Here is a 19110-nt window from a genome sequence, read left to right as displayed (position 1 = left end):
AAGTTTGTGCACATATGGCTCAATTACTCTGGAGTAAAATCCTAAAGGAATTGTGGGGGAGATTTTTGTGCTATGCTCCTACGAGGTGCAGCACACAACTCACAGACGGGGAGGGGGAGATACATAGCTTTAAGCCATATTTGCATGCTGTCAGTCCTGGGGCTGGAGCGACCCCCTGGGGTAATTTTAAGTAGTCCTGGGGGTCCAGCACTGCCAACAATCTCTGCTGTGTTCTGTGCAATGGCCCTGCCCCAACATACTCTTCCTGGCCCCAGCCCCACATGTGGTACACCCCCTACACAAGGGTTTGTGAGACAATCCTTGGGAGACAGCTCTACGTATGTTTTCCACAGTACCTGCGTCAAGGGAATCATCCCCTGACTAGGGATGGGTCTTTAGGAGCCTGTGAATGTGAGTGGCCTCCTCCCAGGCTCCCACTTGTGGCCTCAAAGCAGTCCTGCAAGTGACTGCTCACCTCAGTTTCCCTTTTTGGGCTCCTCAAATAAACTCCACACAGGCTTTTAGTCCAATAATGCCCCTTCTTCCAGGGTCTAAAATATTGACATAAAATAAACTCGAAATAAAACTCCAAGTTCCAAATTAAAGTCCACACAAACAAAAGTTTCTCTTCCTATTCCCAGGCCTTCCTGCCTGGGGTCTTTGCTACTTTTGCAGGCTGCTCCCAGGCTAGGGTGACCAGACAGCAAATGTGAAAAATCAGGACAGGAGGTGGGGGTAATAGGAGCCTATATAAGAAAAAGACCCCAAAATCAGGAATGTCCCTATAAAATCGGGATATCCGGTCACCCTAACCCAGGCCCAATAGGCTGCAGTATTTTCATTCTTAACCCATGGAGTCTGCTCTCCCTGGCCCGCAGCCCTCTGACTTCTAGGCTCAAACCCTTAACCTATAGTCAAGGGTCTCCTGCTCACTGGAGCTCTTCTGCAGTCTCTGCCACAGCTTCCTCTGGTTGCTCTCCCTAAGCATCCTCCCTTCCTGTAGCTTCCTACTTCTCTTATAGGGGAATCACCTGATCTCTGCTCAGGTGTGCCTGTTTCATAACTAGGTTTTTAGTCCTTAATGGGGCAAGCCATCCTGTTACTCTTTACTCCACTCCAAACCTTTTCTGTGCTGTAAAGGAGCTGGAGCAATGGAGCAGGGGTGAGAATCGCACCTTAGATCTGCTTTCTGAACTGTGGTTTATTTCATTTCTTTTTCTTAAACAGAGTAATTCAGTTTTGACAGATGCAAGAGAAATCCATAAATGTGTTTAATGGAAAATAAATGTTTTCCTTTGCTTCTGGTCAACTGTTCAAAGTTGATCCCTGTTGAGTGCTCAGGATCAGTGGTTGTCTAGGTAATGGTGTTGTACATCCAGCTGGTTCATCTACAAGGCTAGCTCTACACTGCACACAGCTTTCGGTGGTGTTCAGCGTACGTGTCGCTACATGTCACAGTGAAAAGCAGGCTGTGTCCACACTGTGGTGCATAGCTACAGGTGGCAGTGAAAGGTTGTGGTGGGGGCAGATAGTGGGGGAAAGCTTCAGCAGCTCCCTGCTGCCAGAGCCTTTCACTGTGGTGAGGAAAGACTCTGGTAGGGGGGAGGCAGCTGGAAATGGCTCAGCCTTTCCCAGCTGCCTCCTCCCTGCCAGAACTTTTGCCTGCAGGAGGGAAAGGCTCCAGCAACTGGGACCTACCAGAGTCTTTCCTCACTCTCTGCCCCCCTCCCCCCCTGCAACCTCCCCACTCCCACACTGCCAGAGTCTTTCCCTGAGGCTGGTAGCTGGTGGAGCCTTTCCTCGCTGCCCCTGCTGTGCCGAAGGCCTTTCCCTGTGGTGGGGAAGAACTCCAGCAGAAGGGAGCTGGCAAAACCTTTCCCTGCAACCTCCCAGCTGCTGGAGCCTTTCCCTGCTGAGAGAGTCTTTCCCTGCAGTGGGGAAAGGGTCCAGCAGCAAGGAGGCAAGGGGATACTACACTGCTTAAAATAGTTGTGTTGACTGGGAGGCACAGCTTGAGCGAGTAGAGAGCAGACAGGCTAGGTACTTACATAAATACCCGAACCCTTCAGGTATGTCTGAACTCTCATCTCCTAAACTGTGCCTCACTGTCTACACTGCTATTTATACCCCTGCTAGAGGGAGCATGCAGGTACTACACTACATGCCTCTGAAAGTGGTGTGTCGTGTAGATGTAGCTTTGTAGAACTCATGCATTTTCAATCTGTATGGTTTCTGTCTTCACACCATGGCATATGTTGAGTCACTTGCTGGCTGATTATAGCTGAGCAAATGGTTTATCACGAATAACTGATTCAGCCTATTTTCTGCCAGTGGCATTTCCTCAAGCAGATTGTGGCGTCTTCGAATTTATTTGTCATCCAGAACTATTTAAACAATTTTTTAACAAAGTAGATTGATGCAGAGCATCTGTGTGTGTTTATTGCTTGGATAAATTACACTATTTGAACACGTGTATAAGTAATCCTCATTAATCTAGGTTGTCCTTTTGAAGTCAGGGGCCTTTTCTACTAAGATTTACCCCAGTTTTATACTGGTATAGTTCTGTTGGGCCTGATTATTCCTTCTAGCTAAGCTCTGGTTGGGTCAGCTTTCCTTATTCTGGGTGCAGTTATTACGTTAAAGATTGATTTATATATAGTATAAACGATGTCTCTAGAAACATTTAACGAAATGTTATCACAAGGCTGTGATAATCAGGCAAAATTGTCTCTAAAATTCAATAATCCAGTCTAATCTTATTAAAGATTGAGTCTTTAACAGTGCCATCTGCTAAATGCATTAACTTGAACAGCAGGAAGAAAAGCCTCAAGTTTCTTTCTTAAAAGCTGGGATTTTTCATGATATAAAATTTGTTGAACATAACAGGCAGTGTGCCAATAATATCACAGCATTGTAGTCTAGTAATGATTATATTCTGAAGTCAGGAGAGTTACAGAAGACAAAAAATGAAACCTTGCATCAGCTCTGATGATAACTGTACAATGTGTGAGTGAGAATGGGGGAGGGATTCTGCAATCAAATGGAGCAAACTAAAGCAGATAATTGGCTTGTATCATATTGGTGATTGATTTTAATCACTTGAAAATGCAACAATTTCCTGAACATCCTCATTTTATAGCGAATCAAATGGTGGTATATATTTGAATTTACAGATATACTTTTTTCCAAAATGCTCTGGGAGATTTAATGAACATCACAATATCATGCGTTCAGTGGTGCTCAGGGGAAATATATTTATCCCAGTCAATAACAGGACTCATTTAAGTGGTAAACATTAAAAATACTCAAGAAGTGGATAGTTATAGGGTTGAATGAATAGAAACGGTGCCTCAGGAAGTTAGGGAAGGGGGTTAATTCAGACCCTAGGGGAGAGTGGAATTAGACCAGCCAGACGCAGTTGCTGATATTAAGGGGCTTGCTGTCAGAAGAGCTGAGAGGAGAAAGGAAGTTCCCCCTGAAAGAACTATTCAGGACCTTGTGAGTGACTGGGTCAGAAGAAAGTGCTGTTTTTGCAGACAAAGGTTATTTCTGGCTATAGGCTGAGTTTTTCACCGGTGGTTGCCTGGAACAGATCATCCTCTGACCTTTCTTATGGTCATTACTGTAGTAGTAAGCTTTTTAAGGGACCTTTTACTTTGGACTTTTGGGACTGAAGGGAACTGGCTGATGGAAATTTAGGTCATGGAACCCCAAAAGAGGGAAATAAATCTACCTTACAAACCTCAGGCTCCTTGGGCTCCTTAAAGGGATGCGATCAATTGAGTGAAACAGCAAAGATAAATATCCACAAGGCATAATGATATACAATTTTATACACTACATACTTCAGATATACAATTTTTTTTCCATTTTAATAACATTTCCATTTATACCAGACCTTTACTCTCAGGGGGTCCCAAAGACTTCCCAATTGCAATGCATATTGTGTCATTAAAAGGCAGATTCTTTTACTAATAGAATATACAGATATATTTCTTAAACTGTTGGTAAAATATTCAGAAAGGGTTAGGAACTGGTAGAGCCTAAAAGTAAACATTTGTATTCTCTGTATCCTGATATATAGTACCATGATGAGAGATGGCTTAACCTTTGGTTAGCTCACTCCTGAGTGTCTCATGAGTAGAGTGTAGGCCATTCTGTACAATTTTTCAGAACTGGCAATTGCTAATTTTTGGCTACTAACCCCCAAGGCAAGAGATGAGACTCCAGGCCATAACTTAGGGTTTCTGGATAGACTCAAGGAAAAGGGGATTCTCTAAGCACGTTACTTGCTGCTTGGTTGTGTTGTATGGCAAAGTCCCTTTTCAAAGTTGCTTTGGGCTGGATCTTGCATGGGGAGGAAGGAGATATTACTAGAGGGTGACTGCCTGCTTAGCTTGAACCAATCTAAACATCACTCAGCGAGGCTGGAGATGGAGAACAGCAGCCTGGTTGTCTGCTTTTTCCAGAACTTTACTGCTATGCTTATTTCCATAGCATGGATGAAGGCTCACTCAGCTGATATTTCTATACTGGAGCTGGAGGTGTAATTTCCAGCTCCAGGAGACATACCTAGCTCTGATTGTCGCAGGGAGTGCCTGCAGTGTGGAGCTGCAGGCACTCCTTGCCTCATTTTCCCCTCTTTCAGGGCCCCTTAAGGACTCCTCCAGTCCAAAGGGTGTAAGACAAAATTCCCCTGCTGGGTTCTACTTTATTAAATGCAAATAAACTTAAAATAAAGTCTCTCAGACTCACAGAATTGCACAGCCCTTCTCTTTGGGCTGTGTGATTCTCAGTTCTGGCCTTTCTGGCCTATAATCTCTCCCTTTGGCTCAGGGTTGCACAGCCTTCCTCGTTGCGGCCTGTGGTCTCAGGGAGCTTCCCTCTCTGTGAGCACCTCCCTGCGCCTGAGCCCTGATGGCCTTTTATCAGACTGTGGTGCTCATTATTCAATTAATTACCTGCTTAGATAGGCTCATTCCCCTTAAATTAGCTAGTAACTTTCCAGGGGGCCCACGCTCTCCTTAAAGGGGCCAGCAAACCTGTGATACCACTAAAACTAGAAGTGTAGCCATGGTGGCACCAGGAGTGTGACAGGCTAGCTGTCCCAAGTACAATCCCATCTGAGATTCTAGGTGTGCCCTTGGGATATCTTAACCCTCCCGCTGCAGCTCCATGTCTATTTTTAGCATGCTAGCTCAGTTGGAAATTACACCTTCCAGCTCCAGTGTAGACATAGCCAGCGCCACTGCACAAGCCATGCCAGATTTCCATCCTCAGCATACATCCTTTCAGATCTGGCATATCGATGGGGAAAGGGATGCTGGTGGAGGTGTCAGCTCACCTTCCCGAGCCTAATGTGCCTTTCTCTGCCACGGGTGGTTGCTACTTATGTATCTGTTGATCATCATGTCCTATAGGTCAGCGGATGGACTTTCCCTTCTCTTTACCATGTAAGGTCTTGCAGAATTAAGCCCTTTATTTGCAGCAAAATGAAAATCAGTCATGGAAATAACTAGAGTGGTTTAATTTCCTCAGTACTCTTTGAATTATTCATCTGCATCTTTACCTAATTTCATGTAGGGAGAGTTTGTCTCAGGACTAAGCTCTGTGAATCCCTCCAGTTTGGGTTTCATTCATCTAAACTGAAGGGTTCTGTTGTGTTAATTTAGATGCAATATATAGACTCCAGGAGTCAAAGGTCACTGGGTCATAACCCAGTCACAGTCCAACATTAAACAATTTTAAACAAGGTTTGGGATTTTTCTATACAGAGACCTCAGAGTGCTTAGTACCATGGCAAACACATCATTAAAAGTCCTTTTAACTTTTTATTGAAGATACAGAAAGAAGGAAAAACAATTAAAGCATTTGAAATGTAAAGTATTGAATAGGGCTTTCATTTTAACAACATCCCTTGTTCCCTTTCCCTTTAGCTGGAAAGAGTTTCTGAAAGGAAAAAAACCCTTGTCTGACAATCTTTTAGATAGCATCAAAGATGGTAATAGCTATCCTTTTGGGGACAAAAGCAGAAGTTAGTTGAGATGGCCTGGAACTGTCATTGTAGGTGTTGTTAAAGTCTGATCCTGTTACTTAGAAGACAAAACACACACAAAAAAGGGAAAGAAAGGTAGAAAATGGAGCTTCTGTCTCTGGTGTTGACTTTCACTTGCAACTTCACTGCTGGAGAAACACATGGTCTTATCAGCCACTCTGAGACCTGGCAAACTTGTACCAGCATCGGGCTGGTTAGGGCATTGCTTTTAGTTGCCTCTTTCTGGTCACAGGCTCACAACAGCATTGCAAAATATGCAGTCTTGGACATCTAAGACAGACTCTTATGAAACAGAAGGCAAAAGGAGAGAGACAGAAAAGAAAATATAAAAGGTTGGAGAAGAAAAGGACATACATGGCAGAGGAGAGGGCTGATGAAGTCTCGCATCCGAGGTGGTGGCTGAGATTTATCTTAAGCCATTGGAGGTGTCAGTGCCATCTGAAGCCCTCTCTCTGGTCCGGTCTGGTCAGGACATGTCTCAGTATTAGGACAAAGGTGGTCTGGGATCCCAAGAGATAATGGGGGTTGCAGCTATGATGATAAAGCTCACTGCAGACAGCTGCTGCTTCTGCTAATTTCCTCCCAAAGTCTTTTCTTTCTAAGAACCTAGAAAGGGAGTGTTGGGTGGAATAGGCCATCCTCTCATTATTTTGTCCACCAATAGGCCTAACTTCCGACACACCTAACTTCTGTTCTCTGCTTCTCTTGTTTACCAGTCATAAACTTAACATAGTCCTTGAGTGGTATCAGTAAAACCCTTTCTGTTTAAATTAGTTCAGCCTTTCTGTCTCCTCCTTACATCGTAAACAACAGGTCATTGTGACAATTCATGAATTTACACTCATTTTCTACAGCTGAGCTTACAATTAGGGTAAATTTGTAAGCCCAATTATCACAACAGTTCTCAGTGGAAACATCCCTTGAAATTTCTTGTTTCCTGAGTTATGGCACAATGGGGTTCTAGGGCATTTCAGTCCTATGGATCACTCAGCCTGGCAGGGCCATTTTCTGCCAAGGGAAAAGGCAGATAGGACATTTTGGGCCCAAAAGGAGGGGGAAATGGTAAGTTTTGAACAGGCAATTTGCTGAATTCCCTTCTTAATCCAACTATTATGGGTATTCCGCAAATATTGATAAAGCTGGGGAGGATTTTAATGTAACCTTGCGGGTTACATTTAGATACCTTGGGAGAATACTCCCCTCATAAACCACCTGCTCTGTATCTATGGGAGGGAGACCCCATGTTGCATTTGTAAATAGATGTACGTTTCTCAGGTGGAGCCCAGTGTTAAGCATCCTTTGCTCCCAATGGGCATGCCTCTGCTCCAACTAATTTAAACGGGAGCAGTTCCTGGGAACTGAGGCCATTCAGTACTTTGTGAGAGGAATGCAGCACCTTACAGAATGGGAACAGATATTTGTCAATGATCATTTCTTCTCGTCAGACCTATGTCTAACTCCCATTCTCATCTGTGGGCATTACTCAGGGGTTTGCAGTGGATTTCAGTTTTGGAAGTTGGAATTAAAGTGGAAACACTCTAATAGCTATTTCTTATTAGTGATTCATAGATGATTGTTCGTTTTAAATTAGGGTCATAGCGACTTGCCTTTGTGAAAAAAGAAAACAAACCCTAACTAATGAAATAGATGCAGTCTTATGTTCCAGCTTGCAAGTGTTTTTCTTCAGGCTTCATTTGGAAGAGATCCTGACAGTTAGTTAAGATTACTTTTTTGCTGTGGAAATTCCAATTGCCTTGTCAAACATTTGTTTTTCAGCTAATAACCTTTGCATCAGTGACATTTCATATGTAGCAATAAAAAAGCAAGTAATGAAGACAACTTCCATCTATTTTTAGGAGAAGAAAGTTGCCAAACTTCAGATAATTTGGACGTCTTGCACGTATGTTTCACAGAAATGATTAATGGCTTTTCCTTTACACAACACACAATAAACTTACAAACTACTGCTCATAAATGACTCTGACATTATGCATGTTCAGAACTATTACTTAGCTAATGAAGGGTTTGGCCTAACTCCCATCAGTGTCAAAAAAGCTCTTTCCATTTAGTGCTGTAGGAGTTGGATTGGGCCCTAAATAACAGTGAAACAGAGTACAATGAGACTAATGAATTATAATAAACTGACCACAGTTGTAGTTGAATTCTGGATGGACCTTTCAGTAAATTATTCTGTGTGAATGTACAGTGACATCATCTTTATTATCCTTATTTTAGATTTTATACATCACCATTAACACAATCAGATCTTTTAATGTTTGCTTATTCACTCTAATTCCTCTGTTCCCAATTAATACTCATGCTCTTTCAAGTTCTTTGGGAGGTCATGTTGGGGTAGATTTTCCCCTGCAGCTGAGCTCAGCTTAATGTAGGGTGTGAGTGGCTGCTCAGTGAATGAATTCCAGCTCCCAAATCAGCACAATCCAGAGCCATAGATACAGCTTCAAATGGGGGGCCTCTTTGCCTTGCCCCCATAGCATGGCCCCACTCCTTTGCTACACCTCTTGCCCTGGTTGAGTTGGTAGATGCTGGAGCCTTCACACTAGCAGTCTGCTGGGTTTCTGGGGGGTCTACCACCACTCATTTTTGGCAAGAATGGGCCTCATCCTTCTCTAGACCACCATTCCCTGTCTTCCAGTAGGCTGTAGGGGAGTGTAGCCCCTACTCACCTGTGCAGAGGATTTGACATGTGTGGTCCCCTTTCAACTTCACCCTAGCAAAGCCTTGAAGAGATTGAGGTACAGAGGCCCTCCACACATAGATTCCTATGTTGAGGTGGTGTTGGTGCGGATCTCCAGAACAGTGGGTCTTAGAGTTAACACTCCATTATGATGAGTGGAGCAATTTACTCCTCTCAGAGGCATTGTTTCAGAGTATGCCTACACTTAAACTGCTACAGCTGCTGTGCTGCAGCTGAACCATTGTAGCGCATCAGCGTTGACACTAACTATCACATTGGCATATGTAGTCCATCTCTTCGAGAGGTGGTAGCTAGGTTCACAAAAGAATTCTTCCATTGACCTAGCACTGTCTAAAACAGGGTTAGGTCAGTATAGCTACGTCTCTCAGGTTTGTGGATTTTTCACATCCCTAGAAGACAGCCATGCCGATGTAAGTTTTTGGTGTAGACCAGTCCTCAGACTCAGCAGATTCAGGCAGACATCTGTCACCACTTCAAGCTTTTCTTTGCAGCCATGAAGGCTTGAGGCATCTTTCTTATATGGAAGCTCAGATTCTGAAATCAGCTGCTGTAACTTAAACCACAGCTTTAAAGCCTGCAAGGATACATGATAGGTTTAATGGAACCCCTATTTTACTTGTCTTTTTTCTATCTGTTTGTGACATAGCATGATGTTTCTTTTCCCACATATCTTCTTGAGAAATATCTTATTAAATCCATTTGGATTATTGTGAGACTCAGGGAACCCAGCTGAGTGGAAAATCTTAGGAGAGTTTTTGTCACATGAGCTGTTGTCTTGTGACACCTCACCTCACAACATCTTAACCAAGGAGGTAAACTTCTCTTCAGGTTCTACTTGCCCAGGCTTCGAGTCCATTGAGAGTTGTCTGAGAGAGCCATTATCACAAAGGGGGCTCCTAAGTGCCGCAAGGGGAGAAACCGCTCACACATTCTCACTGGGATGCCCCCTCCATTGAAGTGTGCTCTCCAGTGAAGCCACTGGAGTTCCAGCATTGTAAATCCAGTTTAAGGAGAATCAGCCCAATAGTGCCTGTCAGGGGTATGTTACTCAACAGAGAATCTGTAGGTTGGTTTACACACTATGTGTGCACTGGGTTAACTAAATTAATTTAACAAATTTAAATTACATTAAAATAATTTTCTAGCGTGTGCCACTGCTGGGTCTCTTAAAGGCACAGATCTCCCATGCAAATTAAACAAATATATGGTTATAATTTAAACTATAAAATTTACTCTCTCTCTAGATAGATATTAAAGTATGGTAATACCTAAATTAACAAAAATACAATTCATCTAATAAATCAGGATGGGATCAGAGGTCATCAGGAAAAAATGATTTAAACTACATTAATTTAAACTGGTATGAGATTGTCCACCCAAAAAGTTGCACCTGTTTGCCACTCATTTGTGTGACAGACAGGTAATGGTTTGGAGTAAAACATTTGGATTTTTAAAGAAATAGTTGTTTCCCTTCCAAGACAAGCTAGAAAGAGATTGTGGCATGGATGATTCTGTGTTATGTAGGCTGAGAGTGAACTAATATGCTACCATGGCAAAAATGTGAAATATTTTTCCTCACTATGTTCTTGTAGAATGACCCGGAAAGTATGAGTTAGCTCATTTGTTTTATGTTACTGTGTTTTGAATATAAATAAATTAGGCTCCAAAATTGTGCTGGAGGGTAGTAAGTTGTTCTTATAAAATTATTTTGTTTTTTCCAGATTTAATAGTAGGTGCATTTGGAGCTGGAAAAGTAGCTGTTTACAGGTATGTGATAAATTTTATGGAAGTTTTGTTTTACAGCTCAAGCAGGAGATCTGTGAGCAATCTTATTTCACATTTTTGTTACTTATACTGTATGTAAATAAATGATAGATTATAGTGTATTCTTAGCAGCAAATGCTATAGTGCTATAAGTCCCTCTTCTCATATGCTCATCATTCTTAGAAAAATTCTCCATTTTGGTTGAAAGTGCCTATCTCAGTCTATCTACAAACCAGTGTTTTGATCAAATCCTCCTACCAACTTTAAGTTAGGCAAGGCAAGAAAAATGACACTTTTCTCATTTAAAAATTGTAACCACACTTTTTCGAAATGAGCTGAGTCCCAAATAATTGAAAATGAAAGCTTTATTGTTGCAGGTAAATAGTCCTTAACGAGGGAGAATTAAAAAAGCGATGTGACTGAAGAGTTACTTCCTACCGTGGCCTAATAGCACCTACTAATAATTTTAGATTTTCATGTAGCCTTGTCCGCTTAGTGACACTAGGGTGTGAACTACCTGACAAGCAAAAGGACTTCTACTTTCAGACTGCTGTCAAGACCATTTCTATGAGGGAGAATGTATTATTTTAATGAAGCATATAACAAAATAGCTCCCTCTTTATTAAACGTGCCTAAAATACAAAGTCAGGAGTAAAGTCACAGTGGCTAATGAATTACAGAGCCCATAATTTTAGTCTCCAATGTTTTTGCTGCATACTATAGTTTTCTGCAGATCCAAAGGTTTTATTCAAAATACATAAATTACAGCTCTCAGAAACTTAAGACAAAATCTGCTGCTGTTCTGTTAATCGAGCTGTACAGAAACCTGTGCCCATCCAAAACTGAGCCGTCCTGAGCATAAATACTGCAACAGTGCTGCCAAACTGCTTGGCTCCTTGTAGCCTTCTGTTTTTCCCAACCCTACACACCTGCAATGACAGGGCATGATCTTACCCTAAGGTTACAAATGTATGGACACGCAAAAGTAAAGAAATGAAAGGGTAACAAAAACTCACATTGGTAGCATTAGCTCAATTTGCACATTACAGCAATATGTACAGTGGACTGATGGTCCATTTCCCTGAACCTCATGGAGTCAGTGTATAAAGTACTACCATGCTGATCCAGTATTGTTTTGCAACCACTTTGCAGTGGCATAAATGACTGCACAAGATGCAGGGTAATGGAGAATCAGAATTGATATGTATAGATCTACTTTCATTTTGCAACCCAAAAGGGGGTTTGTGCCATTTGGCATGTTAATATTATGAGCACCTCATCTTTTTTTCATTTCCTGACTTTTGTGTTTTAATGTGAAATGGGTATTGTTGGACAAACATGGCTATGTGCATTTAATAATACAAACTGAAGCTTGTTTGAGAAATTGTTTTCCCTGCTGTACAAAAATGCAAGAAATCCTTTCATTTTTGAGGCCCCAACTGATGTTACAATGAAAAATTAACACTACAACATGAATTGTAGATTAAAACTTTAAGGGTAGTGATTTATTTTTTATCAGACTCCTGTAAGTTAATGTACAATAAAATCATACCCTGTGAACATGTAATTTAGAACTTTCTCTATTTCCAACCCTGTTATAAACTACTCTAAATTACTGGGTAGCTAATTAATAACCAGCCGTTACTCACAGGTGCACACAGCAGCCATATATATCCACCTTCAGCTGCTTCTTCTCTTAACATTATTCTGTCAGTTAGGTTGCAGCCTATGGCTGATTTAAAATATTTCCTAAGAACTTCTGTTTAAGCCAAATCACATCCCCTTTTCAGAGAGAATCAAACACAATTACAGAAGACAGCAAATCTGAAGATGCCCCTTTTTTGAATCATGGCAGAAAGATGACAGGTTGTAAAACAACTACTAAAAGGCTGCTGTCAGCTGCACAAATGTGGAGCCTAGTCCAGGTTTCAGAGCCTTCAGGGCAGAATTTGACCCTGTGTGAGCATTTTGACATTGCTGGCGGGGGGACAGTGCGTGCTTAACGGAACTTGTTGTACATATCTGGCTTTTGCACAATCATGCATCTGTGTCTATGTCTACTGTAAATTCAAGTTCCTGTTTTAGTGATTTGTCCTGGTAGCTTGTAATTTTTGTGAAGAATTATCAAAATGACCAAATCTGTGGAAAAAGAGAGGTTACACTTTCTGCCAAACAGAATCTTCAATTTCTTCAGGAAAGTGAATAGCAACAACAAAACTCCCATCCACCTGAGGGACCCTATTTATAATAAAAAAAAATTGGAAAATGTCCAGCGGAGAACAGAAATGATTAGGGGACTGGAACACACGACTTATGAGGAGAGGCTGAGGGAACTGGGATTGTTTAGTCTGCGGAAGAGAAGAATGAGGGGGGATTTGATAGCTGCTTTCAACTACCTGAAAGGGGGTTCCAAAGAGGATGGATCTAGACTATTCTCAGTGGTAGCAGATGACAGAAGAAGGAGTAATGGTCTCAAGTTGCAGTGGGGGAGGTTTAGGTTGGCTATTAGGAAAAACTTTTTCACTAGGAGAGTGGTGAAGCACTGGAATGCTTTAGCTAGGGAGGTGGTGGAATCTCCTTCCTTTGAAGTTTTTAAGGTCAGGCTTGACAAAGCCCTGGCTGGGATGATTTAGTTGGGGATTGGTCCTGCTTTGAGTAGGGGGTTGGAATAGATGACCTCCTGAGGTCCCTTCCAACCCTGATATTCTATTATTCTATTTACAGCTGTCTTTAAGATAATTGTATTATTAAAAGGTTAAATGTTCCGTCTGCAGTCTTAGACCTCTCTTAATTTGAATAGCCACTTATTCCTGCTGCATGTGTTGACCTTTGTTTCTCTCCCCCACATTTAGAGCAAGACCTGTTGTGACAGTGGATGCTCAGCTCATGCTGCACCCAATGATTGTAAATCCTGACAATAAAACTTGTCAGCTTCCTGACTCTATGATTATGGTTGCCTGGTAAGTCAGCGATAAGACAAGAAATCTTTCTCTTCTTGCTCCAGACATCTTTCTACTGTTTGTGCAGGTGCTCAAATGCTGCAGTAATGAGTGCGGTATTAGAACCCAACCGGCATAGAGTAGAATCAAATTATTTTCCCTTGCTTCATAAACATTTGAAATGTAGTAGCCAGAAGCCCAATCCTGAGAGGTGCTGAGCATCATCATATCCCATGGTAGTTGAGGATGCGCAGCATCTCATAGGATCATGCCCTAAATTCAAATGTGGTGTCTGAGTGGGTGGAACAGACCAGATTGGATGGAAAATATCCAATTACAAAAGTGAACCCATTTCCCTGTTTGGTAAGGATGCAGTTGTTCACTGAGGATGTATAAGTTATTATATTGATGCTACATCGCCGGTACTCTATTGACTTGATGTGCTGCCATTTTGTTTCACCCCATATTTTGTATGAGGAAGGAGAATGTTCATCCATTTAAGGAAGGGACAGAATGCCTTGTTTTGCACTCCTATAACCAGTTCCATAGGAAGTTGTATCCAGCTCTTCTTGGCCAGTTGGAGTCTTGCTTTCACGCAGTCTTTCAAGGTAGCGGAGTGTAGTAAAAGGAAATGAAACAGAAGGAAGAGAGGAAGCTCTCAAAAAAGGCTTATTTATTCAACCCAAACAGTGAATACTTAAAGACTGGCATTATTCCATGTTAGCATTTTAGAAACATTCGCCATCAATGTGGGAGATGTATTGTTCCTTCGTTGTTCACATGTATCATGTTCTTCATTTATTCATCATAAGGTGAATAATACCCCAAACACAAAGAAACACAGCACACTTTTGTTATAAACATTGAGCTATAGAATATACATTCTTTTTAAAAAATAGATTTAATGGATCCTTTTTGAAAAGGTTCACCATTTATTAATTTATTAATATATGTTTCTACATTGTCTTAAAAGCAGTAAGATAAAATAACCTCCTACCAGCAGATGGAGACAGACAACTAGAGCTGGTTGGAACATTCTTCTGTCAGAAATTCCTGATTTGTTGAAAGTAAAACATTTTGCAGAAATGCTGCCTTCCGTAAAAATTCATTTAGAAAGAAAATTTGCTAAAAGACATTTCAAAAAGTTTTGACCTTTTCGGAATGTAACATTTCAATTTGCCATTTTGAAATTTTATATACATAACAAAATTGGAATAAAACATTTCAGCTAGCCAAAATTATTTATTTATGTATTTATTCGTTTTTGAATTTCTGTCTGTGAGAAATTTCTAATTTTTGTATTCATTCTGCAACAGAAGAAATTTTGAAACTGTGAAATTCCCCCAAAATAAAAATTTGGTTCCTGCACAACTCTTCAGGAAACATTAAAATATTTCTGTCATGGGTCACATTCCAAATGCAGTATATTATTGGGAGAGGAGAATGTACTATGAGGATAAAGTTATTCGTTTAATACTTATTCTTTGTATTGGAATAATCTGAAAGATGTTTTTGGTTTATATCTACAAGAGTTTTACATATAATTCAAGTGTCTTAGTAGAAGGATGATTACATTTCTGGCTATTATATTATAATCTACAGTTCCCTAAAGGTTCAGCTCCTACTATACAAAGTAAATTAATTCAGTCTCCCAAAATGATTGAAGAGCAGCTGTTGATTTTCCATGCTGTAATTTTTCTCTCTCGTTGATATAACCTTGTATTGTACATATGAAAACAATTAGTAGGGAAACTCCAATAGGCAAATAATTCCTCCATCCCATGGGATAGATTTCTGTATCTCTTAGCCAGCTGTGCAACTTGTGTGAAATGCCTGTTGACTGACATTTCAAAATTAGAAGAATGAAAGAAAACCATCCTACCAGAAAAGTTTCAGGAAGTCTAAGAAGATTTGGATTACTGTATGCTTTCCAGTATTAGGAAAATATTGTTTTAGCCATCATCTAAGATTATAAAACTAAAGCATGGGGCAAAATGCCATAAACACATACAATTTCCTTTTTATACTCTGCAAAATTCTTTGGGCTTCATCCTGATCTTTTAGACTTATGCATGTACTACTTTACTAGTATGGTATCTGTGTTACTTCGTTAGAAGGGCATCTACTGAAGCCAAGGAAAATATTCCTAACAAAATTCTCTTCATTCAAAAATTGAGTTAAGAAAATCATCACGAATTTGCTGCAACTTTCTGAAATTCAAAACTATTCAACCAAATGTCCCATGGAAGCTTTTCACTATCTAGATGTTTGTGAAAAATCAAAGAGCCAGTTCCTGTAATTAAAAAAAAAAAAATCACACTTTTGAATTTTCGAAAGGCTGTTGGAATAGTAGTCCCCAAACTATATAGTACATTGAACACAAGACTGGGGGCCAGGGACATCCGCGTTCTGTTCTTACCTGTGCCTCTTCTATTGCACTTATCACCATAGGTGCAGGAACTAGGAGTGCAGGGGGTGCTGCAGCACCCCCAGGCTCCTGGCTGCCAGCCCGGCCCTGGGGTCTCAGTTGCCGCCCTGCACCCAGGGCTCTGTTACCACCCCACATGCCCGGGGTCCCGGCTGCTGCCCCGTGCTTGGGACTTTGCTCCCGGCCTCACCTCTGGGGGGTGGGGGAGGGATGGTCAGGGGAAAGGGGACTGGCTTTTAGCACCCCCACTATTAAAAATGTTCTAGTGCCAGTGCTTATCACAGTGAAATCTGAGCACCTGTTGGCCTGACTGCTGTTTCACACTTTAATCACAGTTTACAAATGGTATTTAGTTAGCCCTCACAACGTTTGTACGAAGTAGGCAAATAGTACTATTCCCATTTTAGCAATGAGGGAACTGAAGTTCAGAGAAGTTAACTGACCTGCCTAAGGCTATACAGCAAAAAGGTATCAGAATCAGGGTTAGAACTTACTGCCTAAATTTGTGACTGTTGATTTGAATATCTCCATTTTGGGGGACTAATCTGAGACATTTTGGAGAGTCTAATTTTCAGAAGTGCTGACTATCCACCCTCTGATCTACCAAACTATGGTAATCCCTCACACAAGCATTTTACCATTTCTAAGCCTCCACTTCCCACTCTGTAAAATAGGGTGATGTTCTTTGCCAAAGAAAAAATTGCAACTTTGTAATTAAAATTTAGCATTATCTAATCCACTGTTGAAATGGTTTATTGAAAATTTTCAGTAAACCAGGTTTTCAGTAAATGAAAAATGTCTATAAAACTTTTAATAAAAAATAAATTAAAAATAGTGACAATTTTTGGAGGAAAAAAACAGAATGGGTCAGTTTTGAACCTTGCAAAATGGAAACATCTCTGACATTTTTCAGGGGAGTTGTTTTGGGGGAGAGGGAGTTAATAATCTTTGATCATTTCTAGTGCCAAGTACTTGCTACTCCCATCAGTTCAAATGATATGATCAGTATCGCAGAAAGTGTGGATTTAGGCATTTGAAAACTTTGTTTGGAGTGACTTGAATGCATATTTCCGTGGATTAGACATGGGGTAATGATTTTTACCATGGCAATCTGAAAGTATACTAAATACTGGAGCTTCTAAAGGCAACTTAAAATGATGAATTTGAGGAGTTACATTTTCCACTCAGAAATTGCTGACTGTTATGTGTTTGAGTGAATGGCTCACCAAAATAGAGGGGTATCTGCCTCTACTGCTCAGCTGTAGATGTTTGTGGAGTAGCTGGCAAGGATTCATCTGTGAGCAGAATAGGAGTCTATAGTATCAAATCTTTAACCACATTTCCCTTTGTGTTGAATGAATTATCAATAATAGTAAATAAGTCGTATTAGGAACTGACAGTCATTTCTGTTTATCATATTGATATGTCCCCAATCAAATTCTTTATGCATTACATATCTCCACATCTACAAACCAGAATCAAAATTTTCTCTTACAAACTTCAGTTCAGGAGAGATGGATGAAAAGTGGAATTTTCCTTCCAGGGAAAAGTCTGATATTTTTAGACAAAAAAAATGTTCCACAATTTCAAAAATTTCCATAAGACAAAATTCCAAAAAAGTTCAAGTCAGGACCATTGAATAATTTTGCTCTGATTTTTATATGATCTATAACCTTATAATCATGATCTAGTCCATGCATTTTACTTAGACTAAGATACTAAGAATAGAACTGTTTTAATTAGCGTTTTGGTATAATTTTAAGGTTAGTAACATTTTGTAGATTAATCAAAGACCCGATTCTGTTGTCGTAAACACAGCAAATCATAATGCATTTCATATGGCAGATCAGCTGCTCAGCTCTTAAGTAAAAGCCAAGGCTCATTCTTTCCTTCCATAGAGAACCAAGCCAAGAGACAAACATTTATATGAAAGACTTGAACTTTTGCAGTTCTGCCAGTACACTGCATCCTCCCCTCTGAGAGGCAAGGCTGGCAAGACTATGGTGTAGGCACAGGTTGAGTCCTCCAAAACCCATATTGATCAGAGAAAATGTAGTTTAATCAAAATCAACATGTTTGATGGGAACTTTATTGTTTTATTTAGATAATGTCAATTCATTTTGTTTTGCCTTTATAGTCTGTTACAATATTAAATGTAATAAATGACAATCAATGTAATATGTAAATATATTTAAGTGAATATTTAATAGACTATAAAAGTCCACATGAATCTAAATGATAGTTAAAACATTTCAATACTATCACAATAGAGCAAGAAAGTCAGAACTATTTCTTTTGACCTTTTCCCAAGGAAAATTTTGTCAAAATTGACACATTCCTAAAAAACATGTCTATTTCAAGGAAATTCCATCTCTCAGCAGAAAACTATTCTGTCAAAAAAAATTTCTACAGTCCAGCCTTTACACACTGTGGAATGTGTAACGTACATCACTCCTTGTTTTTGACAGACCAAGCTCTGAGTCTCCAGGGTCCATAAGGTGGTGATTTGTGACTTTATATATCTCTCCTAAGGAAGGATAACGGGTAGGCATTAATTGAGTCAGAAGGCCAAACCAATGTATTTTAAATCATATTTACAGATATTCACAAAGTCAAAGATTCAGATGGCACAAAAGATATATATACTATATATAAACTATATATACAAAGATTCACTAGATTTTGTTTATGCCTAAATTCAAGGCAGAAAACTTATAAGAAGATAATTAGAGAGATGCAACTGCATGTATTATATCTCGCTATCACTTTTTTTGTAATATTCAGTTGTGTTAGAATTAAAATACACTGGTCTTGGTTTTTACATCAGATTGAAGGGTATAGATTTATTTCAAGCAAACTGTTCTGTTGTTTTAAGGTTTGGAGGAAAAAGCTTGTTGTCTGTTCAATCATGGCTTCATTTTGTAGCCACCAGTGTAGCTCTCATGGTGGTAGCAATGATAGTCACTATAGGGAAGACAAGATTCTAGTCTTCTTACTCCACGTCATCCGAGACTGTTGATACAGACAAGGCCATACAGTCAAAGGACAAAGATGCCATTTCCAAGTTGATTCTTATCTACAACAGTTCTCTTCCTTTAATTGTTCAAAATTGTCCTGCTTGTTGAGTAATCACCATACCAACTTGCATTTGCAAGAAGTTTGAAAGTTGAACTCAGTCTATTTTTCCACAGAGCTTTAAATCAAC

At 40.2% G+C, this 19110-nt stretch overlaps 1 protein-coding gene across 1 annotated transcript in view; it reads left to right on the top strand.

Annotated features, from left to right (window-relative positions):
* ITGA8 (integrin subunit alpha 8) overlaps positions 1 to 19110 on the top strand; it is a 175106-nt gene that overhangs the window by 62413 nt on the left and 93583 nt on the right. The window contains exons 14-15 of the mRNA XM_037890767.2: positions 10496 to 10541; positions 13391 to 13498. Coding sequence (XP_037746695.2) covers positions 10496 to 10541; positions 13391 to 13498 — 154 coding nt within the window. The remainder of the gene's footprint in view (positions 1 to 10495; positions 10542 to 13390; positions 13499 to 19110) is intronic.

Source organism: Chelonia mydas, chromosome 2, assembly GCF_015237465.2.
Source record: "Chelonia mydas isolate rCheMyd1 chromosome 2, rCheMyd1.pri.v2, whole genome shotgun sequence".
NCBI lineage: Eukaryota > Metazoa > Chordata > Testudines > Cheloniidae > Chelonia > Chelonia mydas.
Note: the sequence above shows the minus strand (reverse complement) of the source record. Positions and strands in the feature narration are given on the sequence as shown.